We start from the raw sequence: 24,189 nt of genomic DNA, 5'->3' as shown, positions 1-24,189 counted from the left end.
GATTATGTCATGAAATTAATCTTTTTACAAAAAAGAATATAATTATGTTTCTGGAAATTTATGTTTATTCATTTAAATTTGAATAATGTTATTTAGGCCTCATTTCAATGTCTGCTATGGTGTATGGTTTTTCCACTTTGAACTAGCTACACTTACCCACGTGATGACTTACATGGATTTTCATATCTATGCATTATTTAAGCATAAACCTCATCATAGGAAACAAGGAACCCTATAAATGGTGGAATCATATGTTTTAAGGTCCTTGTTTTTTAGTGTCATTTTCATGGCATGAGTAGATGATTACAATCTTTCATTTGACTTCCGGCTCCATGTAAGGTTTTACTTGCCCAACCCTTGGCTTCTTTCACCTTAGGTCGCTAGATTGATCACAATAAACAATTTTTGGACCCTATTACAGTCTTTCTTTGATCAAATTAATCAATTCTATATTTTGTGCATTGAATGACACCCAAGTTTGTCAGAAGATCCCCTTTATGGGCCACATGCACTCCCAAAACGTAAGGCACACACTTATTTATATATTTACCATAGTAAACAAATGGATTTGAGCTACCACATATAGCATGAGGGTAGGGATGAAGACCACCCTAGTGTGCACCCACAAGACTAAGAGGGAAAAGAGGAGAGTTGTTAGGGTTCTACCCTAACCTCCATACACATAACCTAGATTGAAATTCACCCAAATATTTGTATGACCCTTTTAAACCTTTAATAAAATACAATAATGATGGTATTCATCATCCTTAAAACCAACAACATGAAGGTCAAACAAATGGAATCAGACTAGACTACATCTTTTTGAAAGCACACTTACATAATGCTAAGTGAATCTTTTCCAAAACATAAATGCAAAACCCCAATTAGATTCTCAATCTCTTTTGGTATTTGATTATTAATCATATATCTAAAGGCTTATTTACAATTTATTAATCATATATCTAAAGGCTTATTTACAATTTAGGAGGGGTGAGACAGACACATGTACACCTTCACCTCTTAACCCTATAAGGTAGATGTTGCACACACATACACACCTGCATCTTCCCACCACCTATCTTCGCTAAGTGATGGTGTCCATAAACAAGTGTTCATCCTCACCCCAAGCTACTCCACTCCTAGGAGGGGGTGTACATGGTTTGCCAAATAAATATATTTTAATAGCAAGGTAGGTTTGGGGGATTGAATTCTGAAATCATGGAAAGAATTTGAAAAAAATGTAATTTAGGTCAACTCCCTCCAAAGAAATCCAACAAATAATCTTTACACTACATGCAATTATGATTGAGAGGAGAAGCTCATTCTACAACCCAATGTGAAAGCAATGGAGAGGCTCATTCTACAACCCAGAGTGAAGGCGATGTATAAGTGTGTTCGTCCCTCTTAAAATAAAAATAAAATATTCTCGAAATAGAAAAACAATGTCTGCTACAATAAAAAATAAAAAATAAATATGTTATGCATATTTAAAAAAATTAGAAGTGAAAAAAAATATGAAAATATTTTAACAATTGATATCAATTTCATATATATCTATGTAAAGAAAATAAATGTTAAGAGAAAATATTTTAATGTTATATAAAATAAAATAATCAATGTGAATTACTAATAAAATGTTTTAATATAAATTAATATTGACAAATGGCTCAATACACATTATGTAATGTCTGTAACATTCAAAAATATAATTTAAACAATAAAAAATTACATATTATTTTTTGCACTCTAAAATAAATTTGCACCTAAAAAAATTTGATCATTCTGAGCTCATGTTAAATCCATGGTTATGATAGATCTATGCGGATTATAATTATACTCTGACATGGCTTCAAGATACTTCATATAGGTCACGGATAATTATACTGCATGTTTCAAAATTTGACATGGCTTCAAAATACTTTATAAGTAGGGTATGGATTGAAAATAAGTAGGGCATGGATAGAATGCCAGTGTGTGCTGGATGGGTTCTTTAGCTATTTAAGCATGGTGAAAAAATTATAGTAATTGTCTAATTCGTATTAGAACGGATAGAGGGCCTATATGAACATGGGCAACTTAGAGAAAGTCTTAAAGAGAGAAAATGTGACATGGGTCTAAAAGCCCAACAGGCAGGGTCACATAGGCTGCTGCATGGGACCAGAGGCGGAGCATCAAAACTTCAGCTTAATGTTGGATCTTAATTGAATTGTGATGTGATTAAACAACAGTAAATAGCCAAATTGGGAACCGAGTTAACCGTTCTGGTTTGCTGCCACCGAATTGCATCGGAAATTTCTTCTTCCATCTCCTACCATTAGTCAGACTAAATTCTGCCCGATTTCTGTTAACTGATTGATGACACAAGGATAAATTTCTTCAGGTACAAGTCTCAGTATGACGTGGGCTCCTCCAGTCTAGTATTACGGTGCCGCGTTTACTAAAAGGCGTGATCCACATTTGTATGTTTTCGATTCTCATTTCTTTATTGTTGGATCCAATTCATTAATCCCATCACATTCACACGTTGGTGTCATATGTATGTTATGTATGCAAAAACATTTGACGTTTCATTCTGATTGCTGATATTATTCCTGTAGAGGCTGCATTCACGGCAGTTTATATCATTTACTCTTAAAATTGTTGTGCATGAGATCAGTGAAATTGTTAAGGCTGTAGTTTCCATCCATGGAATTACAAAAATAAAAATAAAAAACCAGAGATAGAAGCCCGTCTTGAATGAATTTCCACAAAATCAAAGAAAGTAGCTTACAGGACCGGGTTATGGTGACCGGAATGGATGAGAGCCTATGATTGATATCTAACTTGCAATGTAGACAGATTATTAGAAATAATAATGCACAGGTAACTCGAGCTTTTGCTGCACCAATATTCTCTTAGTTTCGTGAACCGCAATGTGCTTTTCACCTTAGAGTCAGCATTGCAGGCATCCAACAAATCCCCTGAAAACACGGCTACAAAATATTATAGCTCACTAGAGACCAGACACACTTCTGTTCTCTAATTTTACTGCCATAAAAAATTGCTTAGCGATTTATCAATTTGTCTGGCAAAAAATGTAAGCGCGCCAAACAGGCATCCCTTACAAGATAGGAATATCTGTGCACTTTGTAGACAGAAGAGGCCTGACAAATAGGAAAGCCTGCCTTTCTAATGGCCATTTAATTGTTTCCTCATACTCATTTGGAGCAACTGCCATTCTAATTTGGTTGTGGAAGGAGACAAAGCAGCTTATCTCGTGAGATCTATAACAATTCACATGTCATTGCTGCTCCCATTTAGATGCCTTCTTGTAATTTCGAAGACAAACTCATTCCAGGTGTCCACAGGGCCAGGCATACACCAGTGTAGACAATCCTGGGGCGGGGGCCGTCCATTTGGACCTCTTTTTGTTATCTTATTAGGGTCAGTACTCCTGTAAGGTCCTGGATGCCCATCTCCTCTAAACGCAAAAACAGAAGTTATGTCCGCCAATATCAATTTGGACCTGTTTTTCAAATTTTTCTTGGCTTCCTCATACGCATATAGTTGGCGTGATTTCATCAAGTCAGTGAAACCATTGGCAACAACTTCATTTTCTGTAAAAGGTCTCACTTTACCAGTGCAGGAGCCTCCAGTATTCCAGGCACCTCCTTCATAATGATCAGGAGAAAAGGTACGGAAAATTGTTAATCCCTTGTAATCTGGATGGGAAACAACGCCTTTCAATGCAGTTTCTGTGGCAATAGCAAATGCTTCAGCATTTTCAATTTTGCGTTTGTGGCCTTTTTCCCACCATAGCTGTCCACCCACGACATTGTCTTTGTATAGAAAAGCTGCCTTTTTTGTAAACCAGTGGCCAGATGATATAACTAAAACATCGAATGTAGGAAGATAATCCATAAATGTTTCATCAATTTTGTCAAGATGCAATTTGGTAAGACCCTCTGGTGCAAATTGGAAGGCTTCTGATGATGTGTGTACCAGCCATGCAGACCATATGCGGATGACTGTGACAGACTGAGAACGAAAAAACCAGCGTTGCATTTTTCTGTTTCCCTTGTTTTGGGGAGTTTCAGCCTACAATGCAGGAGTAGAAATATGTGAAGTCAATACTCAAGGAAAAGCTAAGAAAATATCCGAAATTATGGTGAATTTCTAAGAGAACACACTAAATAGAAGCTGTTACAACTTTCTTTACAATGAGAAGAACAGCACAGCTCAGCACAAGTTAATTCTACCAAGCAACATTGAAATCCAACAACCTGGGAATATCTTCATATCAAAGTTTTGCCTTCAAAGCATACTTTATAAAATAATATAACAATTAATGTCTTGTGCGTGGGGATGGCAATTTAACCCCACGTGCAACATCATCTATCTTTTACACAGTGGTCTGTAAATCAAGAAAAAATTACATGTTTGCAATAGGCCCATAGAACCCTTATGAGGGATTCCTCACAAACTTACGTGTTAATTAAAATTTCAGAAGCTTGCCATGGGGAGCAAGCCCATTCCTGTCCATGAATCTGGATTGCAGCATTGATTGTTGCATGAAATTTCCACGAGTGAAGGCTATATTCCTAAGACAATTATTACCTTGCTTCTTAAAGGTGAACTATACACTTGAAGAACTAATTCACCCTCTAAAAGCTAAGAAAATATCTGAAATTATGGTGAATTTCTAAGAGAACACACTAAATAGAATCTGTTACAACTTTCTTTACAATGAGAAGAACAGTACAGCTCAGCACAAGTTAATTCTACCAAGCAACATTGAAATCCAACAACCTGGGAACATCATCATATCAAAGTTTTGCCTTCTAAATCATACTTTATAAAATAATATAACAATTAATGTCTTGTGCGTGGGGATGGCAATTTAACCCCACGTGCAACATCAATTATCTTTTACAGAGTGGTCTGTAAATCAAGAAAAAATTACATGTTTGCAATAGGCCTATAGAACCCTTATGAGGGATTCCTCACAAACTTATGTGTTAATTAAAATTTCAGAAGCTTGCCATGGGGAGCAAGCCCATGTCTGTCCATGAGTCTGGATTGCAGCATTGATTGTTGCATGAAATTTCCACGAGTGAAGGCTATATTCCCAAGACAATTATTACCTTGCTTCTTAAAGGTGAACTATACCCTTGAAGAACTAATTCACCCTCTAAATCTGCCTCTTATTTGACTCCAGCAAAATACGACTATACATCTGCTCCATAGAACAACCCAAAATTAACTGTCAACCTTGGGCTCCTAATAAATGACATGCAGTAAGATAAAGCTTTAACTATTATCACTAACTCCTAGTTATGTAAGGATGATATTTTCATCATTAGCCACCAATATCAGTGGGGCTGTTTCATTTCTCATCCGCTGAAGAGTTTACTTTGTTCGTAGTTCAGTCATATTTAATATGCTTTCAGTAACCAGACTGCTTGTATCTTCCCCGTTGACACTGGCCAGCATAATGACTATCATGCATCTCTAAAACCATTAACATTGATCTTCCAAACTTCAACTGGTGAATCCCTTCCCCTCCCTACAAAATTGCCTTTAATCACATACCCTTGCAATTCAATCATTGCTAATAAGCACAATGTTTCTTCCTATTGGGTTATTGTGCACACAATGTTGAAATCTCCAGAATTCCCTGAATCGCCATTTTTTTATTACCATCTAAATGTGAATCTTTTCACACTCATGCGTTGTTTCATCACTTCATCCTTCATTAGCGTGGATTCAAAGTACTGAGAATTCTCTTGTCCACACTGGGGCAAGAGAATATTCAACATTGTAGCTTCCTTGGCATGCATCGAGGACAGGCTACCTCATTTTAATACATTTGGCTTTATGAGTAAAGGACAGCTAGACAAAAGAAACAATATTAAGCAGAAAGGCCTCTCTTACTTGTATCCTGATTCCTACTCACTACTCACAATCCTCATTGCAACCTCCACCTCTACTTTTTGTATCACTCTTTGTATGACACTACGGAGTAAAAGTATGGGTATTACAGAAGAATAAACCTATATTTCAAACCCACCTCTTTATGGAGCACATCTCCCAGGTACGTTGGAGTAATTCTCTTGGTCATAAGACTTTATTTCTCAATTCCAATAGTACAGTTTCTGATTGCTATCGTGATTGTTTTCTTGTATTTTCCTTGTATGTTTGGTTAGAAGTATCGACACTAAAACATTTAAAAAATATTTTGCCCCACTTCTATACAGGCTGCGTGCACTTCTCAACTGTGTTGATGAATTCTCTTGATTGCAACAACTCGATTTCTGAACTCTACAAAAACAGTTTCTGAGCTGATTATGAAAATTATGAATGGCAAGAAATCATTTGGTTATAGAATCACATTCTATCACCAATGATGACATTGATTAATGAGGTTTTGGGCTTGTGCATAGTTGGAATTTAGCCAGAAACTATGTTGCACCAAGTCTTGGGTAGGGAGGATGGGAGGAATTTCCAGGGTACAGGTAAATGGGACAGCAAAACATATTTGAAACAATTTCAAATATTAAAATTTAACAGTGGAGATTTTAAAACATAGAACTACGATGCTACTCAAGAGAAGTATTGATTCTTAAATAATAGGTCCAAAAGACCTCTACAAAAAGCTAGTATGACTCATAACCCCCAAAAAAAGGTAGCCATACAGACGAACCTACCAAACATGGGAGTCAAAAGCTGTTGTGATTATTCCCCCTTACATACTATTGGGTAGGGAGGATGGGAGGAATTTCCAGGGTACAGGTAAATGGGACAGCAAAACATATTTGAAACAATTTCAAATATTAAAATTTAACAGTGGAGATTTTAAAACATAGAACTACCATGCTACTCAAGAGAAGTAGTGATTCTTAAATAATAGGTCCGAAAGACCTCTACAAAAAGCTAGTATGACTCATAACCCCCAAAAAAAGGTAGCCATACAGAAGAACCTACCAAACATGGGAGTCAAAAGCTGTTGTGATTATTCCCCCTTACATACTACATAGTATTCCATAACAGACTGCATGGGTAATACTTGTCATGGCCTAAATGCCAAACCAGTCAATGAATAGTTTTCTTGGAGAACTAGTGCCACATGGGTGTTAATTGTTAAGAATTATAGTTCAGACTGTAATGTCCTCTACGAGTTGAGGACAAATAGGACTTATGCGGCATGCCTATCCATCCCTGTCGGTTATAGTCCTCCATAAAGGGGATAAAAACCCAAAATACCCATTGTTGGACAAATTTTGGGTCAGCTGGGTGGAAAAACCCAAAACTGGCATTTTGAGTAAGGGCCACTAAATCAATTAAAAAAGATGAAACCCCTTAGAATGTCTATAAATAGAGGGTTGAATTCGTTTTGGATCATCAAGTGTGGATCATCTAATTAATTTCTCAAGCATTAGCTCTGAAGGTTTAAGACTCCCCTTTCCTCTCTGTCAATTTCAGTGGTGAAAGATTCCACGCTAGTTGACAACAATTAATCTTCTCTTCATTTTATCTAGGCACGGGAGTACAATCTGGTTTGTTCTGGGCATAAGTACATCATTTGGAGGCAGTGAAGGTCTATAGTCCTGGTGGAGCAAGAAAATATCTTTGAATAAATTAAACTTTTGATCAAGTTTGAGGCAAGGATGAAGCCATCTAGGATAACGCATCTCTTAAGAAATTAAATTGAAGGAAACAATTGTGGGTTTTGTCTTCTGTACAACTGAATATCTAGAGGTGCCGACTGTGTTTTCTCCCCACGATATCAGCTATCTGAGGCAGGTATATTTGGTGGCATTCCTCCAGGATTGCCTCCTAAAACAGGATTTGAGCATACTATTGAATTAGGAGCTAAGCCTGTGATTACCACACCATACCGACATCAGAAGAAGTTCAAGGACGAGATAGAAAAAACCATCCAAGAATTGTTAGCCATGGGCCATATCATACCCAGCTCAAGCTCGTTTGCATTGTTCGTCGTATTGATAAAAAAGAAAGATGGCACGTGGAGAATGTGTACTGATTACCAAGCGCTCAACAAGAAGACCATCAAAAACAGGTACCCCATTCCCCGGATAGATGAGTTGTTGGATGAACTACATGGAGCAGTGTATTTTTCAAAGATCGATCTGCGATCCAGATATCATCAAACTCGGGTTCAAGAGGAAGACTTGCCAAAAATAGCATTTTGATGCCACTACAGGCACTTTGAATTTCTGGTCATGCCATTTGGGCTAACCAACACCCCCACTACTTTCCAATCCTGCATGAGCAACATCTTCAACAAGCAGTTAAGGAAGTTTTTGTTGGTATTCTTTGACGACCTTCTCATCTACAATAAGACATGGGATGATCATTTGGATCAAATTTTGAGCATCATGCAAGAACAATCTCCTTACGTCGAGGCATCAAAGTGTAAGTTTGGGTTGACGGAAATCCTTTATTTGGGACATATGATTAGTGCAAAAGGGGTACAAGTTCATCACGAGAAGATCCAGGCAATAGTGGATTGGCCTACACCCAAAACCCTAACAAAATTATGATGGTTTCTAGGGATCTGCAGCTACTATCAATGGTTCGTTAAAGGGTTCTCCCAGTTAGGTGCACCTTTGATAGACAACTAAAAAGGGAGTATTCAAGTGGATAGAAGAATCTGATAGGGCGTTTAACAAGTTCAAGAAAATAATGAGTTCATGTCTAGTACTAGCTCTTCTCAACTTTGGTCAATCGTTCATGAGTGTGATGCATCAATAGAAGGAATAGGGGATATCCTAATGCAAAAGGGCCACCCTATCGCATTCAAAAGTCAGAAGTTGGAAGATACATAAAGACCTTACTCCATATATGACAAGGAGATGTTGGCTAGCATGCACGGGTTGGCAGTTTAGACAATAATTGGTGGGCAATAGGTCCATAGTCAATACAAACCACAATAGCCTGTGTCATTTCTTGGGACAAAGGGCCCTGAACGAACAACAGTAGAAATGGGTAAGCAAAATCCATGCTTATGATTTTGACATTGAGTATGTGAAGGGGAAGAAGAACGTTGTGGCCGATGCACTTTCCAAGAATCCAACAACATGCGCCCTCATGGAACTCGTAGAGAATTGGAAGGCACACCTCTCCACAAAATATGCCAAGAACCGGTTTGCTTGTGCACTAGTCGACAAAATCATCCAGGATGATAGGTACAAAATAGTTGATGAAGTCATTTACTATAAAGACAGGATATACCTGGTTCCTGAGTCTACACTCAAGAAGAAAATATTGAAGGTTACACATGATATTCCTTCAGCTAGACATCAAGGTTCTTCAAGACATATTGGCAGATTCGGGAACGATTCTCATGGAAAGGGCTCAAGGAAGATGTGATGAAATATGCCAAAGAATGCACGACATATCAACATAATAAGGTTGAGCATACACATCCTGCAGGTCTACTCCAACCTCTACCAATTCCAGAACAAAAATGGGAGAGCATCTCAATGGACTTCATCACAAGGTTGCCCAAAGCGTAAGGCAAGGACTACATATACACAGTAGTAGACAAGAACTAAATTCGCACATTTCTTTACCATCTCAACTGATTAGTCGACCAAACAAGTCGCAAAATTGTTCTTCAAAGAGGACTTTATGCTACATGGGCTGCCAAAGAATATAGTCAACGATCGCCATAGTAGATTTATGGGCGCACTTTGGCAAGAACTTTTCAGACTAGTGGGAATTGAATTGACCCCTAATGCTAGTTATCACCCACAAACCAACGATCAGATAGAAATTGTGAATGTGGATTGAGGGGTATCTGTGCAACTATGTGACAAGTCAGCAAAAGGCATGGATTAAGTGGTTGTACATTGGGGAGCATTGCTACAAGACCACCTACCACTTATCCATTGGGATGACACCCTTCAGGGCTCTATATGGATATGATGCACCGTCCATCGACAAAAATTTTGGAGACAGCAAGGCATCCCTTGCCAAAGACTAGATACAGGAGAGTCAGGACATTCTCAAGGTACTCGAGGAGAATATACAGGTTATATAAAAATTACAGAAAACATTGTATTTTACAATTTACAAAGGTTATAGGTTTGCTAACCACTTCCATGATTATATAAAAATGTTAAAAGTACAAGCGCAAAACCTTACCTCAGATAAACTATTTCTTTGATAGGCACCCATTAGTATTAAAAACTTAATACACTATCACATGGTCAATGTTAGTAATTAGGCCTGAGAGAGACGGAATGTCTTCTATTATTCTTCGAATCTTCAGATACATCATCGCCATTTATTGTGGTGTGAGTAAGCTACAATGCCTTAGTATTCTTTCATACCTAACCCCATATTACATTAATATAATGATGTCTCAGTTCACATTGATTAAGAGATAAGACCATCACATTGCTTGACAAGTATATTTGTAAGCTTTGTTCCATACAAACGGTGAAAACAAAAGAACACTATCATTTTCTGATGTCTAATTTACTATGAGAACAGTTTTTTATATTGTTTCCATTTTGGGGAATGAATGAGGTCCTCAAGCATAAGATATCTTAACCATTGTCTAGCCTGTCTAGCCTTGTTCCTTAAAGGTGAGTATTTTCAAGTATTGCTTGCTTCGAAGTACCCATTTAACTACTAGATGCATTACTTATTTTTTCAACCTACAACAAATATCAATAACATCAAAGACCCGATAGCTCCAACAGAGATTATGTGTGATGGGTGTAGGCCTACAAGGCATCGTTTTTTGATTCAGGCCACCCAGGGATTGATCCACACTAAGAATGCTTATGAGTAAAGGGGTGACTACACATACTGGAGCTCACTCTAAAAACTCTTAGTCAAGGTCATATTACCACCTTTCTTTCTACTAGGGGATTATTGACCTTGGATGTTAAGATTACTTCAATCCTTGTTGAGTATGTTTTGAAGTTATTGAGGATTACTCCACAAAGCCATATTAGGTCGGGGCATTCACAAATGACATTATCAATCAGTTCCTTGGTGATCAAGTAGGGAAAACCAATTAGCGGATTGGTACCATTTTGTTCATCATTTTCAAGCATATTGAAGTTTGTTGCAGCATCACTGAACCTCTTGAGGATTTCCAACCCCTCCTCTATCTTATCACGAGGTTCTTAACCGTCTTACTATCTATTACATCATTTTGTATTTTATATCACATGATTAAGACTTATTCTATTTTATCAAGTATATTACACTTGCCTTGTGGAACTCCTTAGGCTCGAGTTAAAGATGTATTACAAGTCCAATAGACCCATTTTGGTACTTAGTGAGCATTTCCATATAATTGCTACTCCATTATTCCCTTCTCTTCTAGTGGAATGAGAGGATGTTTCTAGATAGGAGGGTATTATATACACTCTAGAAATGTAAGAATATTGGTGTTTATTTGGTTATGATTTAGTAATCAAGCAAGGAGATCATCTTAATAGGTAGCTTTCTTTTCCTACTACTTGATTTGCAATATAGATTCAATTCTGCTCATGCATCTTAATTTATTTCCTAGAGCATTATTAATAGGTAGCATTCTTTGCCTACTACTTGATTTGCAATATAGATTCATTTTTGCTCATGCATCTTAATTTATTTCCTAGAGCATTATTTAGTTAAATTATGAATATTTATATAATACTACGTGTGTTATGGGAGGATCATGGTAAGCATGCTCTTGAGTTGTAGACTTTTTCTGTGTTTTGAGTTAAACTTGTGTTGAAATCAGCGCGAAAAATGATTCTTCGATTTGTCCCTTAATTCAATGAGACAAAGTTGAGCTCCTTTTTGTGCATGGTCGAGTTCCTAAAATTTAAGAGTTTCCCTAAGAATTAGGAGTGAATGAGGCAGTTAATTGATGTGCTGAAATTGAAAGTCAAGTTCTTGATTTTCTAGTGTGAGTTAGTTTGGAAACTGAAAGAACAAGTGGAGTTAGTCTCCTAAATTTTAGGAGGAACTAGTTAACAAGTTGTTTTAACTGTTGTTAACTATAAAAACACCTGTTCGACTTTCGAAACATATAATTCACCAATTTTAACCATTCAAATTGTCTTTAAAAGGAGGAACGAAGGCACAAGTTTAATTATTGTTTTGGTGAGAACGAGTTGGTGAGACCAAGCAATAGGAAGCACAAGTTCGTGCATGGAGCTTGTGAGAGGAAGAGTGTGCAAGAGAATTTTGTGCACAGGTTGGTAGAGGGCAGCAAAGATCAGCAATCTTGCAAGGGTTTCAAGCCTGGTTCAAGGCAGGAAAACTAGGTTGTTTTCAGATTGAAACAGTTGTATTTGTAAGAGATCAATTGCTCAGTTTTTCTATCAATAAAATTATCATCAAGCAGAGGGTTTTCCCAGTTGGGTTCCCTAGTAAAAAAAATTGTGTCTTGAATTGTGTGACTATGTTTTATTTATGTTCCTAATTCCGCTGCAAATTGAAGAGAGAAATTTTGTGTTTGTAAGAAAAGAAAGTGTTTTTCAGATTGTTCTTATCAGCATATCAAAATTTCGTGGAAATTCTACATGGTATCAGAACTCTTGGAACAGAACTAAGATTGTCACAACTGCATCTCATCAAGGCAACCGCATTCTACAGGAGCATCTAAAGTAGAGAAAAGGGTCAAATTTGTGTCTCTTTCTTGTTATTTGATTTGCCAAGGTAAGAGGGACGCTAGCCAAGACTACAAGGAGAAAACTTGGGCATGTTTTGGCATATGTCTCTCTGAAATTCAAGGTTACAGAAATTTGGTTCTCTCTGAAATTCAAGGTTACAGAAATTTGGTTCCTTGTAGGAGGCTGAACCTCAGTCACAACAAAGTGTAGAGGGTCGAAGGCACCTTTTTTGTCGGGTCGAAGGTTCAGGGAAGTTGCTAGAGGGAAGCAGCATTAGTCAAGGTAATTGTGCAGAGGATTGGAGAAGGTTATACCAGGTTGTGGAGGAGGTTGAAGAGCCTGAGTTAGCGAAGGTACAGAAGCCCTAACCAGTGTTTGTCTCTCTTGTGATTGATGGATGCTAGGTGTTGAATCCAGGTTGGTCAGGTTGTTTGGCATCTTAAGAGCAATGAGGAGGGCTACTGGTAGGTGTCAAAAGGAGCCCTAAGTGCAGACTTGTGAAGGACTATTAGCTCTACTAGAAGACGTTGTTTTAGAGGCCCTAGTATAGTTCTTGTGAAGGACTACAAGATTGTTAGTGGGAAAGTTTTTTAGAGAGCTCTCAGGCGACGCAGGATGGCTTACCAAGGGTTGAGAGCAGATCATTGTCTAGGGGGTGCATCGAACTTCATAGCTTGGAAAGGGAAGATCACGATAGTGATGGAAGATAATGGGGTGGGAGAGTACATCGAGCAAGCAATAACACCACCTCAAGGCCCCTAGCAATTGGCCCAGCATAATAAGAATGATATCAAGGAAAAAACGATCATTCTAGAAGGGTTTAAAGATCATATAGTGACTCATATCCGTGAGAAGAAGACAGCGTATGAAATGTACAATACAATCCTTAAGTTGTATCAAAGTACCAGTGATACCAGGAAGCTTGCTCTTAAGGAGAAGTTGAGGAGTATCCAGATGAACGAGGATGAGCCCATCGTCCCATATTTAACAATGTTCACTCAGGTACAAGATGAACTAGGTGGGGTGGGTGTGGTTGTGTCTAATCATGATCTTGTGATTTTTGCCTTACTTGGACTTCACAAGTCGTGGAAAGGGTTCTAAGATGTTTGAGGGAGAGAAAACTTTCCAAATTGGGAAAATTTTTGGATTGACTGCATATAGAAAGAGATCTGAAGAGGAACCATAGAAAGGAGATCAATTATGATAGAGGAGGAGGAGCACTGTACCCTAGCAGGCAAGGGTAGCAAGTTCAAGGGAAAGAAGGGCCAAGGAGAGGCCGAGTCCATTTAGAAGGGAAAGAAGAAGGATATAAGCAAGATCAAGTGCTTCCATTGCCATGAGTTTGGACACTATGATTCTAAGTGTCTTGGTAAGAAGAAGGGGGTTGGGAAGGATCATGTTGTTGCATCAACGAAGGTAGATGACTTTTTTGCCTAGTTCGAAAAGGATTTCTCCTTGATAGCCTGCATGGAAAGTTCAGCAAATAGCAGTATGTGGCATATTGATTCAAGAGATTCCTTTCACATGACCGGGAACAGGAAGAGTTTTAGCCACCTAAAGGAGGAGGACATGTAGGTTCAAATTGAGCTAGGAGATGATGGTCAGTTTGCAGCTAGAGGAGTTGGTACTATCAATTTTTAGAGGGAGTCAAGTAATTCTCTTCATCTTAGAGATGTTCTCTATGTTCCAGGATTGAGGCAGAATCTTGTTTCGGTAGCTACCCTTGAGCACAAGGGATATGATGTCATCTCCAACAAAGGTAAGGCGTACCTCCAGCACTTAACTTCCAAATATAAGACGCAGGTAGGTGTGAGGGTGAAGAACCTCTTCAAGTTGGAGGTAGAGACAGGTGCAACCTTGAGCAACAAGGCAGGTAGTGCACAGAGTAGAGAAGTGATGCTACAGCATTTATGGAAACAATTCAAAAGTTTCATGGAAATCCAAAGATTATATAGTAAGTGACAGAGATCCCATTTTCACTGGAAATTTTTGGACGGAATTATTTTCTTGTCTTGGTAATCAATTACCTCATAGCTCATCTTATCATCCTCAATCTAATGGGCAAACTGAAATATTGAACAAATGTTTGGAGGGATATCTTTGTCTCTTTGTATATGATAAACAAACACAATGGGTCAAGTGGTTACCTCTAGCTGAATGGTGGTATAAATAATTACACTTCCTTCCATACTGCAGCAAAAATGACCCCATTTATGGCACTTTATGGATATCATCCACCATCCATTACATCATATTTAAGAGAAAATTCTAAGGTTCAAGCAGTGGAAGATCACATCGAGCATCAACAAGTTCTCCAACTCTTAAAGGATAACCTCACTCTGGCCTAGAATCGAACGAAACGACAGGCAGATCAGTGTCGCAATGAAAGAAGTTTTGATGTAGGTAAGTGGGTATATTTACGGCTACAACCATACAAACAAATGTCTCTCAAGCAAGCTAAGAAGGATAATAAATTATCACCCAAGTACTACGGTCCTTACAAAGTGTTGCAAAAGATTGGTACTATGGCATACAAATTGGAGTTGTCTGCATCTTCCCGAGTACACCCAAGGAAAGATCTTATTTGAGCCTGAAGTAGTGATGGAAACAAAAACTCGAAAACTACGGAATCGATCAATTTCAGAGTATCTCATTAAGTGGAAGAACTTACTCGTTGAAGATTCCACATGGGAGGGTGATAATTTTATACAAAAGCATCCAAAACTCTCAAGCGTTGAGGACAACACTTTTTTTAAGGAGAGGGGCATGTTAGGTCCCTATAACACTAGTGTATCCCCTTTATTATTGTTGTGCCCATGCAACCCCCATATTGTTATTGTTGTGCCCCATAGAAACCCATTGTTGTTATTGTTGTGCCCTTACATTATTATTGTTATGTAGGCTCTGATTATATTGTAACCCCTTAGACTCCTATATATACAAAGAACGCCTTTTCATTTGTATCATCCAAGAATTGTTCATTTATGTAATGTAAAGGAGGTTTCCCCCTCGAAGAGGATAATTTTTAAGTCGTTGATCTATCTTTTTGTGCGCTGGTTGCATAACATCTTGATGTAAATGCATAAAGCATAATAATATAAAACGTGTTATGGAATGGATTGCTAGGACTTGGGAGCAAGAGGGGAGCTATGATGTGACAAAAGTGGAAGGGTAAAGGCAAGGGAAATTGTTTGTGCCACGTGTCAATGACTAAACTCCTCCATGATTAAGAAGTGGTTGCAGAAGACACCACCTTCGGAAATAAATTTATACCACATATCCCATGCACATATCATTTAGAAGCCTCATTTTGTCATTTGAAAGTTTCTTATCCCACTCTCTTCCATCATTTTGGGGTTGTTTGCATTGTTTTGCTTTGTGGTTTGGATGTTATGGTTGTTATCTCTATGAACCATATGGGCATAGGAACATACACATACTACAAGCTATCGTGAGTGTGAGACCCTAGGAGAGATGTTGCAATAAACCTACTAAGATGCATTCTTTAATCCCTATGATTTGTATATTGCTCCAATCTACTCATTAGGAAGTCTAGCATTGGGATTCCATGATGAGTAGAGTTACCCAAGCATAATCCTTACTAGGCCTGTAGCTTGGTTGGGGTTTCTATGCCAAGTTTGTATCCTAGCTCCGAAGGGGTCCTTGAGCAATAGGATCCTTAAGTCCTTGATAGTGGCATGACCAAGTGTTAAATTTAGATAACAATGGTATGTTCCATGATTAGCACAATTACTTCAATGTACTTTAAGCAGCCCAATGACAATTTTTCTAAATTAGATTCCAATAGTAATCACATTAACCATAAATCACATTGGCAGTACCTGTAGATAGAACATAAAATAAAATGCAGAAGACAAACCCTTCGATGAATTCTTCTTATTATTATATCAAATGTTCAGTAGAGAGAGAGAGGGTACAAAAGTCAAAATTGACTTGCCAAATCAAAGACAAAACAACCCTGTAAAATCTGCAATACTGCTTCTCAGTCAACAACAATCAAATCAGCCCTAACTAGGAAGTCAATGATGGTCAATGCAACAGTCAAACAGTCCACTTGGAGCTCGGTCAAACCCAATCAAATTTGGCCTTCCTTGCTGGTCAAAGTCATCCCAAAACAGTCCTTAAAAGTCCAGTCAAATTCGGTCAAAGGTGAGAGAGTCTGCTATAATTTTCTGCAGTCAACGCTGGTAAAAGTGCCCAGATTTTCTCGATTTCTGTGCCCAACAATGTAGTCTAAAGAAACAGAAATAATTCTCTAAAAATCACAGTCAAAACTGGTCAAAGAGTCCCTGGTCAATGCTAGTCAAACTTGGTCAAATCCTGAAATTTTCGGCCTTGCAATTCTATCCAGAAATTTGACCTCCTTGCGCTACATGTGGGGGAGAGAGAGAGAGAGAGAATACCCAATAGTTGTACGAACCAATGAGATAAGGAGAGAAAAGAATGTGTGAGTGATGATGCCAAATGAGGTGAGAGGTCACTTGTATTTATACAAGTCATTGAGGGTGAAGTGACACGTCCATTGAGCTTAATGAGCCTACATGATGATGTGGCCGACCTGAACAATTTGCATGTGTGGGAATAAAATTCAAAAACACACTTCTGTTTGTTCAAATTAGATGATCTTTATATCAATTTTGGTCCTCTCGAAAAGAGAAATTTAATGCAATCATCATCTGCATCAAATGAGTTGTCCCAAGGTGGAATTTGGCCCTAGATGCCAATTTTAACACCAAGCAAAAGTGTTGGCAAAGAGAAAATAATCATATGTTGATTGCAATGTTACATTTAGCACGTCAACAAATATATCATTGAGGAACCAAAATATAACTTATCAACAATATCAAGGACAATTGAAAAATATAAAAAATATAAAATATTAGCAAATATCGACAAAATATTATTTTTGAATGTCATGATTAAGGCAATATTACCATTGCCATGAAAATCTCATGATACATCATCATGTGCAATTATTATCATAGTAAATGCAATAATACTTGAGACAATGTCGGTAGAGGTTGTTGTGTGATTTTGCTCCAATTTGGTTGTCATTGGGATTCATGGTATTCGCAATTGTTTGGTTTGGTTCATGCAGCATTGTCTAGGGTGTAAGAGAGATAGTTAATATGCATGCCATTACCCTCATTGCCTAATAGCCCAACTTAGGGGTGGTGTCTAGGGTGTAAGAGAGATAGTTAATATGCATGCCATTACTCTCATTGCCTAATAGCCCAACTTAGGGGTGGTGTCTATAGTGGATGCCTATGGCTAGGTCATAAATTGCTCCTACAAAACCATTTCGTATATTCACATTTGTGCATGTAAGTATTCAATTGCCATAGCCCCAAGGGTTAGCTCAATTGGTCGAGTCCCCGTCGTTACAGCACCTTTGCTATTGAGAGGTCACGGGTTGAATTCTCTCAACACTCTCGAAGTTAGGCTCCATGGTTGAGTTGGCAGGAAGTGATCCCTTCAGGTGGATCTGCCTAGTACAAATATTTCGTGGATGTAGCGGTCACCGATCTTCGAGGTTCATGAACCACATAGAAAATATATATATATTCAGTTGCCATTAATATTTATATGAATTATCTCCCGGATGCGGGTGACATCACCGCCCATGCCGCGTGTTGAGGCAGTTAAGAGGCATGTGGCTTGTCACATGGGCCTCTGGCAGCCCGGACAAGCCACGCCATGCCAAACTGCTCGAACCTTAAATTCGCCGGAAGGCGATGCAATTGGTATTTTCGCAATGTCTCGGGGGGATGGGAATGTCGTTTGGCTGTCTCGTCTGGAGCAGAGGAGCGTTGGAGGAATGTACAGGGAGTTGCAGGCGCCATTCAATGCGCTGCAACATACGAGGAGCAAGGCGGTTAATAAGGAGGCCATCCTTACCGCTCAGATGAATCACAAACCAGTCGAGTGGGTAATTGCTTGGGATTCTGACAATCCAGAGGAGTGGGTAATTGCTTGGGATTCTGGAGGTATTGCTGGAGAGGCAGGCCATAGCCATATGCCGAGGGAGCGACTTAGGATGTGCAGTCGCAGAGGCATGTCTCGAGGGCGCTCAGGCTCCCAGAGGCCTGAAATCTCTCCTTCGTCTTCACTTGAAATCATCTCTGAGCAAAACAGGCCTCCAGGCCGTAATGCCAGAGGCAATTGTTGGGGTATGCCGGAGTGTGGCCATGCGGAACATCCGGCCATTCGCTACAGAATTCCCTGTGCCTTTGCTAACAATACTCTCATAGTGTCTGTTACTGTGGAGCATTGCAGCAGTGTTCGGGGGCGCATGGACACGGTGACAGTTCCGCGGGTCGATATGGAGACTCCCACTGTGGATTTCACGCGCCCGGTCCAGAAGGATGAAGCTGGCCCCAGCGAACCTGTTCGCAGAAGCTCGAGTCCGGGTAGGGAGCCTGTGCAACGAAGCTCAGACAAGGGCAAGGGAGCTGCGGAAAATCTCAAGGGACCTGCTTCTGATGAGCCGCATTCCACGGATGAAGATTAGCGCTGCACTCGCCAAGTCTGGGAAGCAAGGGATGAATTCCTCTGACCTTTTCATTTTCAGTTCTTTGCATTTCTGTCATCTAGCTCAGGACGGTAATCTCTGTCCATATCGCCATAGTTTCAGTCCACGCGTCGTCCATCATGTTCACCATGTTGTCCATCATCCACCGTGTCATCTCTGGAACTCTTCGTGTCGGTCACAGCATGTTACGTGTCGGTCTCAGTTTGTTATGTGTCGCTCCTCTCAGCATGGAAGTAATGTATATGATCTTCGTTGAAGAAACAGGGCTTTGGCCTAGCTGTAATTTTTGTAACATTTTTGACTTTTTTGTAATATAAATAGATCAGTTTTACGGAGAAAAAAAAAAATATTTATATGAATTATAATGGATTATAGGAGATGAATTTATTTGCCAAAGTTGTTGAAACTTAAATGTAATATTCTCCGTGTCTTTCATTTGGAATGCATTAAGAGCAGGTAAGTTCATTATTGAGAGTTTCAATTAAGAGTATAACAATGAAGTCAGTCAGGTACATAACAATACATCTACCTTAGACTATAAATGTTAACAAATAGGTAAAGTAAACCCTAATTCATTAGAATGTCATCCAAGGTTGGCAAGGAAATCCAAGGTTGCCTTAGATTTTATATGTTAACAGAAAGGTAAACCCTGATTTATTAGTACATCATCCAAGGTTGGCAAGGAAATCGTATATTGATTTCTATCAGAAAATATCTCTAGACTTGACAAAGCATTCAGTCCATGTGTGAATCTTTGAATAATTAAACAAACAAATTCAGCATTTGTGTATATAAAATTCTTATTGCAAATTAGTATAACAAAAAAGCATATGCAAGCCAACAAGAATTTTTTTGCTAGCATTCAGTCCATGTGCAAATCTTTGAACAATTAAGCAAACAAATTCAGCATTTGTGCATATAAAATTCAAATTGCAAATTAGTATAACAAAAAACCATAACAAGCCAACAATAATTTTTTAACTAGCTATCTTGCATGAATTTTATCATCTAGCAGAAAAGGATATCTGAATTATAATCTAACACGAGAGAAGATTATAATAACTAACCTGCCACAGTATGCACATCATTGACTCCATCTGATTTCTGGCAACCGAATCACCCACAAAAGCAAGGGTTTTTCCATGCATTAGTTCCAGAAACTTGTGTGCATCAAATCTTGGCAGATCACAATTCATAGGTTGCCACCTCCAATTTTCATAATCCTTATCTGGCCTTCCATTACCTTGGCAATTTTGTGCTTGCGTCAGTATTGGACAAGAATCATTCTTATATAAAGGCCCAAGAGAATCATGTACCCATTTTCCTTGGAAAAGGTCACACTTTCCTGCACATACCAAAAACAGTAATTAAATTGAAAAGAAATAAAGACATCGTATATTTTTGCCCTAAAATTAATTAAATCATTTGTATGTTTAACCATAATAGAGTTTCCAGATAATAAAGAATTTACACAATGAGCAAATCTTCCAAAAAACACTTCTAAAGAAATTAAACAATGAACGAATCTTCCAAAAAATACTTCTGCCAATTATAAGTTCTCTCCATTTCATGAGTCATTCTTTAGTTTCAGTTCTTATGCTTCTCAAGCATTTGATATGGAGTTGGGATCAACCTTGCTATTCTTTTATTAGAATTTCCTGTAAAACCAGTGTTCTCTAGAGCTAGAATAGTAAAATTTGCCAGCCTCAAAACAAGGTGCTATTTTGTTAAAAATAAATAAAATATTGGAAGCAAACTGTGTATTGGTTAACCCGGTTCGACGTTTCAGGTGGACACTCCACCCATCATCAGGGACCAGAAAGCTAAAAGATGATGAGAGCGAGTGCTGATCAGTCCTTAAATAGGTCAACGCATTAGAATAACAGTCAAGAATATAATAAATTATAAATTGATAATCGATAAACTGTCAAAAATATAAATTATATATATTATAAAATGATAAACAGTCAAAAATATAAATTATATAAATTGATAAACGGTCAAGAAATAACCTTAAAAGGGAAGGATATAATATATTAAATAGTAAAAAGGGAAAGAAAATAAATAATTGAAATGGTCAAAAATAAAACTCAATATGGGTAAAGAAATAAGAATATAATCAATCATTAAATGGTCAAGAGGGATTTGATTAAAGATCAAATAAGATGATAAATGAATTAATAAGGGGCAGAAAACAAAGTGAAGAGTGAAAGAAAAAGGGGAAGAGTGCTATTTTTCTAGGCCACTGTTGTTCCATTGCAAATGTCTAAAGTTATAAAAAGGCTTACTTCACTCTACATGGACAAATGGTTTATTATAAATGAAGAAATGAGACGCAAATTTTGGAGATTTTGCCCTGCCTTTTTTATTAAGGCCAGGATAGGCCCAAAAACCCAAACACCATGGCTGAACTGTTCAGCACAAGGTTACTTGGGAGCAGGAGCGAAAATGGGGAGCAGGAGTGGGAGTGGGAGCGACATTTTCAGAAGCTCCCGGTTTATGAGCTATTTTTTATATAATATATATATTTTTATTTTTTTTATATTTTGATGCATATAATATCAACAAAAGCATGTAGAATGATGAATTAGATATAAAAAGCATAAAAAACATAGATTGAAGCATATAACAACAATCATCTAGAAATTATAATCTTCATCAACCACGTCCACAAGTTAGTAACATACAACATATTGAGTCTCATGATTCATCAATCTTAAAGTTTCAAGCTTTCAAAATTCAATATATAACATTTATCATAATTGATCACCAAAGCTGTACATGTAAGCTAACTATAACCATCACAACAAAGAATATCTAATATGAAATGAAATGAAACAACTTTCAACTTTCAAGAAGCACCATATTCATAATTCATTACCAATGAGTTATAATTGCCAACTTCAAACTTAAATTGTCATATATTGATTACAAAAAATATCATAATAAATATGAAAGAGTCAACAGTTATCAAAACTACTAGAAACTAGAAAAGACAAGTAAATCTATTATCTACAGCTTTGTCTTGCCGCCACGAGAAATGTCTAATTTCGTCTTCTAGGAATCTCCTCCCACACAGTCGCATGACCAGAACCAGAAGGCATATGCCTCCACGTGAGGAGGTACATGGAGGTGGTGACAGCAAAGGAACAAAACTTGGAACTCGAGCACTGGCACTGCTACTGGATGGTGGGGTGGCATGGTTGTTGTTGCTTCACCTTCATCTCTCATAAGTTCCGCTTCCAATTCTTCAAGATGTATAGTGCCATCCTCCAAATTATCGTCCTCTGGGTGGTTGTCCCAAATTTTATATGTTGGATCCTCATAATCCCAATCACAATAATGACTCAACAACCTCAAGTTGTAGTGCACATAAACCAAGCTTTCTGCCCAGTTTTCATTGACTCTGTTTCTTCTCACATTATGTATGAAGTTGTAGGCGCTACAACACATCTCTGCAGAAGAAGTATTTACAACCCGTAAGAGAACTTTTTTTGTCAATTTTGGCAAAAGTCTCATGCCGCCATATGCTTCCCACCATGTGAGAGCATCAAATTTGTCTCTATCTTCCATTGCATGCAAAGAACCAAACAAACCAGTGCAACTGAAGTATCTGCCTAATTCAAGACGCAGATTAGCACACTCCTCTCTGTCAAGTACCAACTTGTTTAATGCTTGCATATATCCTGTAGATACCTCTGGATCCATATGGGGTTTGACACTAACCCCACCCCCAGATGCAAGTTGGCCCAACCAATATGGAGAGTAGTATTTTGGCATAAGGATATACACCAAGGCATATAGTGGAACATTAAGTTTATTCTACCGTGTACACACACAATTGTGAATTAGTGTATACAAGTTGGGATCATCTTTTTGAACAATATCTTTTATTTGCCCCAACATGGTATCCATTTGCTCATACACCTTCCCAATCACTGGTTTATCTATATCTGCAAAATGAATCATGTTATAAATGGGCTTGGTGAATTCCAATACTTGTCTCACATGTGCCCAAAACAGACCATCAAGAGCAGTCTCCTCCACTGGTTAAAAACCTTGTTTGTTAGCTGCATTTGTAGCCATGTCCTTTAATACCTGCCAGTGTGGACTTGATACCATGCTAGCCAATGACTCTCTTACCTTCAAAAGGCGCTTGAAGGTGAGGTAATAGCTAGCAAATCTAGTCTTCACAATCTTCAACAGCTCCAATCTTGAGTGATTGCAGAAAATCCCATGGGTATTGCTATGATTTGTAATAAATTTTATCATTTGTTTGCCTCTCTTGTACAAATCACCAATCCATTTGTATTGTTGGTTTTTGTTCTTAATAATATCATGCATCAAAAGGTTCATTGTGTGAACCAAATAACCAGACCAAAATATGTTGGGGTATTTATCCTCAATAATTGCTCCCGTTGCCTTACAATTAGCAACATTATTAGTGATGACTTGGATGACATTGTATGGCCCAATACGTTCAATTGTTTCAAATAATGGTTCAGCAATGTTGATGTCGGTCTTGAACTTCTCTAAGTAATCATATGCTGAAAGAAAGATGGCACCACTAATAGACACAACAAGAACACTTATCAATGACTTGCCTTTTACATTTGTCCATCCATCAGATACAATGGACATCTCATGCTCAGCCCAAGAATTTGTCATTCTACTCAAAGAACATGATATTTTTGCTTTTTCATGATCAACTCCAAAGGTTCTAGCCTTGTCATACCCAGGGCTCTTGTATTCTTTAGGGGCATCATTTATGGCATAAACCATTTCATGCCAATAAGGTGAGTGAAGAACATTGAATGGTATCCCACATGCATAGAAAAACCAGTAAATTTTTGAATCCATGTCATTCCTAAACCCTTCGTCAAGGAAATCTGATATGGATCCACGCCATAAAGATATGTTTGTTCCTATGCCTCCATATCCACTGCCATGGGAGTATGATGGAGTTCTTTGTGTATGTTGATGTGATTGTGAGCTATGTTCAAAGAAACC

General features: G+C 38.1%; 1 protein-coding gene across 1 annotated transcript in view; it reads right to left on the bottom strand.

Moving 5' to 3' along the window:
• Window positions 1–2,706: 2,706 nt before the first annotated feature.
• LOC149181032 (protein YLS7-like) overlaps window positions 2,707–24,189 on the bottom strand; it is a 41,525-nt gene continuing 20,042 nt past the window's right edge. Inside the window, exons 2-3 of the mRNA XM_089416418.1 lie at window positions 20,247–20,524; window positions 2,707–4,077 (exon numbers count right to left, since the gene is read on the bottom strand). Coding sequence (XP_089272544.1) covers window positions 3,274–4,077; window positions 20,247–20,524 — 1,082 coding nt within the window. The 3' untranslated portion in view covers window positions 2,707–3,273. The remainder of the gene's footprint in view (window positions 4,078–20,246; window positions 20,525–24,189) is intronic.

Source organism: Pinus tabuliformis, chromosome 3_2, assembly GCF_031772625.1.
Source record: "Pinus tabuliformis cultivar Carrire ecotype Pingquan chromosome 3_2, CPIR1, whole genome shotgun sequence".
NCBI classification, from domain to species: Eukaryota; Viridiplantae; Streptophyta; class Pinopsida; order Pinales; family Pinaceae; genus Pinus; species Pinus tabuliformis.
Note: the sequence above shows the minus strand (reverse complement) of the source record. Positions and strands in the feature narration are given on the sequence as shown.